The sequence below is a fragment of the Erythranthe guttata genome, chromosome 2, assembly GCF_056151865.1.
Source record: "Erythranthe guttata isolate IM_541 chromosome 2, IM_541, whole genome shotgun sequence".
NCBI lineage: Eukaryota > Viridiplantae > Streptophyta > Magnoliopsida > Lamiales > Phrymaceae > Erythranthe > Erythranthe guttata.
In genome coordinates, this window is record NC_142534.1 from 9,754,367 (window position 1) to 9,762,370 (window position 8,004).

General features: G+C 36.8%; 1 protein-coding gene and 1 long non-coding RNA gene across 6 annotated transcripts; both read right to left on the reverse strand.

The window, feature by feature from the left end:
• Positions 1 to 150: 150 nt before the first annotated feature.
• LOC105976392 (uncharacterized) lies at positions 151 to 3,516 on the reverse strand. 2 transcript variants are annotated; one of them, XR_016035063.1, is made up of 4 exons: positions 3,056 to 3,516; positions 2,921 to 2,968; positions 1,450 to 2,134; positions 151 to 1,382 (listed from the first exon to the last, which is right to left on the reverse strand). XR_016035063.1 is itself a non-coding variant. In XM_013001668.2 (3 exons), the coding sequence occupies exons 1-3, from the start codon at positions 3,078 to 3,080 to the stop codon at positions 1,524 to 1,526; spliced, it is 684 nt and encodes a 227-aa protein (XP_012857122.2). In that variant the 5' UTR covers positions 3,081 to 3,516; the 3' UTR covers positions 151 to 1,523. The 2 variants fall into 2 exon arrangements, 1 of the variants encoding a protein (XP_012857122.2); XM_013001668.2 differs by having other exon boundaries at positions 151 to 2,134.
• Positions 3,517 to 3,571: 55 nt separating this feature from the next.
• On the reverse strand, positions 3,572 to 7,350 carry LOC105976391 (uncharacterized). Of its 4 annotated transcripts, none has more exons than XR_016035078.1 (9): positions 6,957 to 7,350; positions 6,461 to 6,511; positions 5,994 to 6,223; positions 5,805 to 5,860; positions 5,622 to 5,739; positions 4,930 to 4,980; positions 4,427 to 4,759; positions 4,067 to 4,170; positions 3,572 to 3,852 (listed from the first exon to the last, which is right to left on the reverse strand). It is a non-coding gene; the product is annotated as an uncharacterized LOC105976391 (long non-coding RNA). The 4 variants fall into 4 exon arrangements; XR_016035075.1 differs by having other exon boundaries at positions 4,427 to 4,484; positions 4,809 to 4,980; XR_016035068.1 differs by having other exon boundaries at positions 3,572 to 3,843; positions 4,427 to 4,980.
• Positions 7,351 to 8,004: the final 654 nt, after the last annotated feature.

The window sequence follows — 8,004 nt, forward strand, 5'->3', positions numbered from 1 at the left end:
TAGTTTTTATGACTATTTATAACTATTCATACTGTAAAAATGTTTATAAATACAGTAGAACAGTGTGGAAGAATCCAGAAGGTAATATTCGTGTTCGGATTAGTCACTGTTCTACTGTAGTCACTGGTATTTATAAACATTTTTACAGTATGAATAGTCATAAAGAACTAGTCACTGGTGGTCATGTAGTCACTAGTCACTGTATATATAACTATGGATAGAGTTTATTTACTTCCCATGCACTATTTGATCTGCCATTGTGTTTATTATTGCCTTGTCTCTCGCACTTATGCCGACGAATGGGTTGTATTTTTTGTATCTGAAATCTCTACGTGCTTTATTGGTGCTACATGGTGTTACTTTATGTTTTTTTGACCTAGTACGTTTTTCCACTGCAGATTTTGGGTCGTTTATCTTGGCCTCGATATCTTCCTCACATATCTCAAAGTCGCTGTCCGAATGATGAACTGGTCGGCGCTCATCAAGTGCCTACGCATATTCTGCACAATTAGCTTCCAACTCGGCTATCTTTTCATCCATTTCTCTAATTTTCTCAAGATGAGTCTTCTTAGTTGATTTTAGGAGGGTGATTTCAGCATCTAAGAAGATTCGATTTGTTCTGTGCTCATACATGTTTGTCATTGAGATATTGTCTGCTTCAAACTCTTGTGTCAACGACAAAGGTTTTTCGGTGTGCACAGTTGTTGTAGCATTTGTCATCTCTTCATGACGTTTGATGAGGGATTCGTTCATTGCTTTCAAGTCTGCATTCTCTTTGATTTTTTCTTGAAGCTCACTCTGGTTGGTCTGTGTTTGGCTCAAGATATCGAAAGACGGTCCATCAGCTTTGTTAAGCGTGACCCTCCTGTAGTTTTGAAAGTTGAAGAGTGACATGTGCATTTTCGTCAACAAGTACCTGCTTGTCGTTTTTTAGCATGACTATTTCCATATGAAGTTCTTCTACAACAACTTGCAGTTGCGACACTTGGGCCTCATGTTTTGTCATTTGTTTTGTTTCTAGCTCCAATAGCCTCTTTGTTTCATTCAGCTCGGTGGTGATCTTGAGTTCATCTGACGACTGCCGCTTTTTGTACCAGGTTTTGATATGGACATCCTCGTTAGAATCTTGAGCAGTGTCATAATGAACACTAGCATTGTTGTCGTTGTTATGTTCATCGCTGATATCGTCCAGGACCAAAATTCCATCGAAGATTTGTTGTTCTTGCGCTGTTGGAATCAGCGGATTCTCACTGACGAGTTGTGGATCGATATCGTTCATGTCTTTGCCGATCAGTGTAGATGCAAGCTCGAATATATCCCACCGCCGAAGTCTTGGGAAAGCAAAATCAACCAGTGGAGGCACGATTGCTACAGGCTCACATCTAATAAACATAATCATTAAGTGATACTTGTGAATGTACATGACACCAAGTGAATAGTCGTACTTACCAGCACAAGTGGTATGCAACCATGGACTTTGTCGCGTTTTTTTGCTGTGTGGATTTGTTTAACCAAGAAATCAGTTACCCCCTGGCCCAGTTGAAGTCATTTGTTTGATCTATATCATTGCAGTACTTGAACATCCACCGAACTACGATTTCAGCTGAAGTATTGAAAAGAACAGTTGACATAAGGTGTAGAATCATCAATCTGACCACATCTTCAATGTCTTCATTGTTATCGCTATCTACGCACAAAAGTAGCTGGTGTTTCAAAGTTTTTTGGTGGAGCGATGGGTGTGCAGCAAATCTTCGTGCTGCGAGTCCTTGTTGCGGCTTTCTTGACCAGTCAAAAGTCATTTGTGTGTTGCCAGATTGGATGCCAAAGATTAACTTGCAATCTTGTGGTGTGATTGTGATATTTTTGCCTCCTATATGGAATGCCCTGTCTGTTTTGCTGTATGACGTCATTATTTTGAAAGTTCCATTCTGTGTGCCTGGGACGTCATCTCTGCTGAGTTTGTGTTTTGCGAATGGCACAACGAGATGATAGAATGGAGTACGGCGAAGACATGCATAGTGGGGTGGTCGTAGGTTTATATCTTCGAAGGACACGATTGAGGGCATGTTGGCTCGGTATTGTGAAGTCCATTTTCCCTTCTTACGTGTGTCTGTTGGTTCATTTGTTTCAGTATCTGCATAATGATGTTCATATATATGTTAGGGTGTGAACATGACTATTAACAAGTACTTTTGAAAACAAAACTCACACACAAAACACACATGAGGTAGTAAGCAGGATGTAGTAAGAATGAATGTGACTACGTATGCAAACATGACTATGAATTACAACCCATGACAACACCCAGACATGCAGTAGCAAGTATTAATGTGACTACATATGCAAATATGACTATGAAGGACTACCCATGACAACAACACTCACACACAAAAGGTGAAGCAAGTATGTATGTGAGTACATATATCAATATGACTATCCAACACTACCCATGACAGCAACAACCACACACAAAAAACAGCACAAATGTTGCAGCAAATGATGGACATCACTACAAATGACAATATGACTATGCAGCAGTACCAATGACAGCAACACCCACACATAAAAACAACACAAATGCTGAAGCAAATGATGGATGGGACTATATATGAAAATATAACTATGCATTACTACCAGTGACAACAACACCCACACACAAAAACATCACAAACAAAACAGCATGCATGGATATGTGACCACATATGACAACATGACTACGAAATACTACCCATGAAAACAACACACATACACCAAAAAATTCAGAATCTGTGGCATTCATGAATGTAACCACATATGCAAATATGACTACGAAGTACTACTAATAGCAACAACAGTCAGACATCAAAATTAGATACATAACTACAGTTTTTTCACAAATTTGTGTATTTGAAGTAGTGAAATGGTTGAATTAGGGTAGTACCTGTTGCTAGGTTTTCGTTCTGTAGCATTTCTTCTTTTCGATTACGGCCTGAAAAAAAAAATATTTGAAGGGGGTTCAATTAGGTACCAACGGATGGGGAAAACAACGTATATTGTAATGTAGCCATAAACTTACGTTTTGCCAGTGTCTTCTTCACCATTGATGGAAGGTAACTACTGTTGATGGTATATGAAATTGATGAGCGGAAGTTGACTGCAGTTGTGGTTGTTTGGATTGCCGTCTATGAAGATGACTAGCCCTTCCTCGTTTGGATTGCCATTTCCGGTGAATCTCGGTAGCGAGAATATGGGTGCAATTTTTTGCAGAGAGAAGTTTGATTTTTCGAGTGGTTTTTTGGTAGGTTATGATAGTGGAGGGACGGTTTATTTGGGAATTGGTTTTGCATTCTGTTGAAATCCGTCTATGGGCTGGGTTGGGTTGTAGGGGTAATTTCGGGGTTTTTGATGCCAGGGGTATCTCAAAGAAAGAATTTTAGAGGTGGACTTATCCCTATATATTTTCTATCCAAGGGTGTGTATATCAAATGGACACACACACACACACACACACACATATATATATATATATATATATATATATATATATATATATATATATATATATATATATATATATATATATATATATATATATATGTTGGGAGCACTGCGCAAAGCGCCGTGCTGGTTCCCATTCAATGTAGTCCAAAATTAGAAGTTGATACATCATAATAGAGATCACTAACCTTTCTCATATTGTTGTTGGACTCTCTAATCCTGGACTCGTGATCCACTTTTATGCAATGCTATAGGAATTAGTGAAGGTTTGGTTGTCCGATTACTACGTTTTCAATCAAACCAAGAGTACAAGTACTCGACGAATTATTATAGTGTTTTCCACGTTTGGATAACAGCTTCTACTTCCTGCCATTACTAAAAATCATAAATTTAAGAGTCAAAAGAACCAGCCGATCTGTGGCAATATTACCGACCAAGAAACTCAAAAGAATAAACCAATAACTCCCACAGTGCATAGACCAACCAAAACAAAGAAATAAAACAGGAAATATATGAAAACTTTTTTCGATCTTGCATGAAAGACTAAAATGACAGTTTCAGCACAAAATTATATTGTGTGATTCTTTACCTGATTTTGTTGAACGAATCAGTAATTTCAATCCTTCATTGTGAGCAGAATGACTTAATTTATTTCCTTTCCAGTTTATTCCGTCATCCTCAATTCAATCCCAGCTACGGCGAATATTATAGGGATTCAGTAAGATGGTAAAACAAAACGATCAACAAAGTTCACCGGAAACTAATCTAATACATAAAGAGAAATTGAACATCAAGAATCAATCAAACAATTAAGGATCCGTTGCTGGTTGTTACAGCTACAGAGAGCCTAAAAACCAGGACAAAAATCCCAAAAGAGAACCAATTTTTAATAAAAGTTCAATTTATGAAGAAAAATTGAAAAAAAAGAATTAGAAAAGAAATAATATACCTGTTATTGATGCTTAATTCAGTGAATACCTTGAAGAAAGCTTCAAACTTTTTGCAATCTGATAAACAAGAAATAGCAAAACAACAAGGAAATAATGTATTTAAAACAGGAACTAAAAAATAAATAGAAAACGAAGCATAGAAAATAGCAATTAAATGACACAAATATGAACTGAATTAGGCTCTCCAATTTTGACCGTATTGTTTCATCATGTGAAATAGAATTTCAACAACCTCGATCTCAACATTATGCTGAATCACTAATCGGAAATTTGTGAGATATGCTACAAGTAGTAATAAACTCTTAAGCGCAGCCCACTCCATTAGCAATGAGCTGTGTATATCGACGAAAATTAAAAAGTAAGAAATGAGAGAAACAAAACCATGTAAATATCTTTAGGGCCACCTCTGTAACCACAAGGAGAACAGATCGCTGGTAAACAAAACCATGTAAACATAAGTCGCCGGTGCTCGGTAAAAGTTATTGAGTTTCTTAAAACCAACCCATGCAATCTTTACTTTTGCCGAACATCAAATTCTCTTCCATTCAACTTGCTGGGTGAAACCAAATAGTAGATAAATATCAGCAAAATAAATGGAGGCTTGTTGGATGAAACCCAATAAAGAAAACAGGTCATAGTACACATATATATGTCTATATTCTTTTAGGCACCAAAAACTTATGTGAAAAAACTTATGATTCACAGAAGGTACTGCAAAACAGAGCATGTAAACTTAAAACCACACAATGGATGCGTAAAATTAAAAGGAAGATGATAGCTCTAAATGCACTTCGCAAAATGTACAGAAACTTAATGCAGTCCCACAAAAAAATCATCGGTATACCTGAGCGGCTGAGCCCAATCGATGTAGTCAACAGCAAGCTCAAAAAAGAAAAGGTCCCCAAGAAATTATAAAAGGCGGTTAGTTAAAAAGCGGAGGGAAGAAAATATGTGTCAGACACAGAAATGGAACACCGGACATGAACTACTCAAACGGAAACAGGAAAAAAAAAATATTGCGCCATGAAGCCAGCCCAACATGTATATAACAAACAAAGCCTAATTAATTGTTAAATGTCAAATCACCAAGGAACCAAGAAATTGAAGACAAAAATAGAACACACCCACATGCAGCGAATAAAAAAAAAAGCAGAGGCAATATAATTAATTCGACGGAAAAGGAAATTAGTTGACCTAGGTGATGAGCATCGTGCAAGGTCCGGTGATGCTGCCTCCCTCTTGCAATTCTCTTCACAGAAGGCGTCCCCACCAAATCGAACTCTCAACAGATATAACTTCTTTGCAAAAATACCTAGAACATTAATAATTTTTTAGGCTATAATAAGAATTGGAAAAAACAAGACCAGCTAAATAAACCTGCTTCCCGCATCCCGCAATCCTTGATTCGGAAAAGAATGTACAAGTTGAAACACCTGTGAAGGAAAAAAGGAAAAAATATGACATCTTACAGTAATCGGGAAATATGGACATCTATTTATATTTAATACCATAAAATGTTTATTAAATCAATTAAATTATCTAACAAAATCAATAGTAACCACTAACCAAACATATCCATCAGTAACAATAAAACATAAGACTGTTGCCCTCTTCTGCCATTTGATTGCCGAAAAATAGTAAAAAAATACAACAAAAAACCTCCCACTGCCATTTGAATGCTCGTGCAGACCTTCTATTCAAAACAATAACGCCCAAACAACAAAAAAATGGAAAAGCAATATGCACCGCCTCATCTGCATAATACGTGCCAAACCGTTCAACAATCAAAGCTAAGCCTGCAGCAGAGAAAAAAGTATAACATATCAAAGGATTGAGCAATCACCATATAAGTAACCGTGTGATAATAAATGGCAGACCATAAGAATGCCGACCGTTATTACCAACCCAGCAATTGCGGCGAATTTTGGTAGAAGATAACAAGTAGACAAATCAAATTATAATGGCATTAATTAATTTAATATAATTTCCCCAAAATATATATATATATATATTCAGAGATACTGAAATCTTACCAGCCAATGGTTAGTCCTGAATTTTGTTTCTCCCTGTTGATTATTTCCATTCTGCATCAACACATGTAAACAAAATAATTTAATTTTCAGACAAACTAAAAAGGAAAACATGTAAATAAAAGTTCAATCCATCCCTGATTTTTTCAAAACCTATTATATTGGGGAAAATGAAAAAATCAAAACATCCACAATAACAACAAGTGCATTTTCAGACAAAATATACTACCCCCAACCCAAAAAAAACATCATCAAACCAGTAAGAATGTCTCATCTGTGGGTGTGTAAGTAATACCGCCGATGATTCTTCAAAGCATGTTTGGGAGAAACAAAAATTAAACAGTAGCTTTTTCAGATAACAGTGCCCAAACAAAAAAAAAAACTGAAAATCAGAACGAATTTATGGCTAAATACCAAAAAAAAAAAAAAAAAAAAAAAAAAAAAAAAAAAAACAAGTTGCAAAATCGAGACACGAGGAAAAAGGTTGAAAGTAAAAAACCTCCGTGGTGGTGGTGGCGGTGGTGGTGCTACCATTTGTGCTGACTGTGCTGGTATTTGTGCAGTACATTCTGCTTCTCCGATGTCTTTCTCCTCTTCACTCTGTTCTATTTTTATTCTGTATGCCGGACGACCTAATTCACAGATGATGTCCCCCACAGAGAATGGGGTTTACGCGGAAATAAATCGAAAAAGAAATTGAGCGAAAGACAAATTCTCTCTACTGCGAAGAGGTTTTATCCTCCGGCGTGGAAGCAGGAGAAGGAACGCAACTTATAAGAAAAGTAAACAATCGATGGGGCCCACAGGATCGACGAACCGCGTCGTAGCACGTGAAAAAAAATTGAGAAATGAAAAAGATTTGAACAGCAAAAGGAGATAAAGACAAGAAACGACGTCGTTTTACACCGGAGATGGCAAAAAAAAAAAAGGGAATATTAATATAGGAGGGGTAATGATAATTTCTCCCGCTCTTATATATATACTAGGGGTGTGCACCGCGCAAGGCGCGGTCTTTTTGCCCATGTATTTGTGGTAGAAGTCAAGTTCATTGATAGGCTACGAAGAGACGCCTTTGCGGCTTTTTTGATAAATCGTGGAATTAATGAAGAACCGCATCGATTACATTTGTAAATTTAAAAGTCCAGAACCACAAACAGCATTGAAGAGAACCAATTAATAAATAACTTCGCCATTTTTCCCCTCTGCGCAAGTCGTGTGCTTCCTCGTCATAGGCAAATTTGACTCTGCAAAATGTTTTACAAATTTAGAATATGAAAATATCATCCTCTTATTGAATCTGAGAATCCTACCAACACTTCAAGCTTGGGAAAGGCTAAAAACATGCAAAAAATGTTTGTTTCCTAGACTATCAAGCTTGTATTGGCTCCAACTTTACAAGAAACAAAGCAGGTCTGGAAAACGAAATCAACCAAAGAAAATTGTGAGAAAAAAATAATGTCACGAATATAAGAAAAATTGGCTTAGCCTATCTGCGTCTTTGTCAGCCGCTCAATCACACCCCGAAATTTAACGATGTGTCTAAGTTC

Excerpts from the sequence above, each read along its gene's own strand:
- LOC105976392 (XM_013001668.2), bottom strand. The coding sequence starts at position 3,080 with ATGGTGAAGAAGACACTGGCAAAAC. Across the intron at positions 2,969-3,055 it reads GAAGAAGACACTGGCAAAAC|GCCGTAATCGAAAAGAAGAA; the intron begins GTAAGTTTATGG and ends TTTTTTTTTCAG. Across the intron at positions 2,135-2,920 it reads GAACGAAAACCTAGCAACAG|ATACTGAAACAAATGAACCA; the intron begins GTACTACCCTAA and ends ATCATTATGCAG.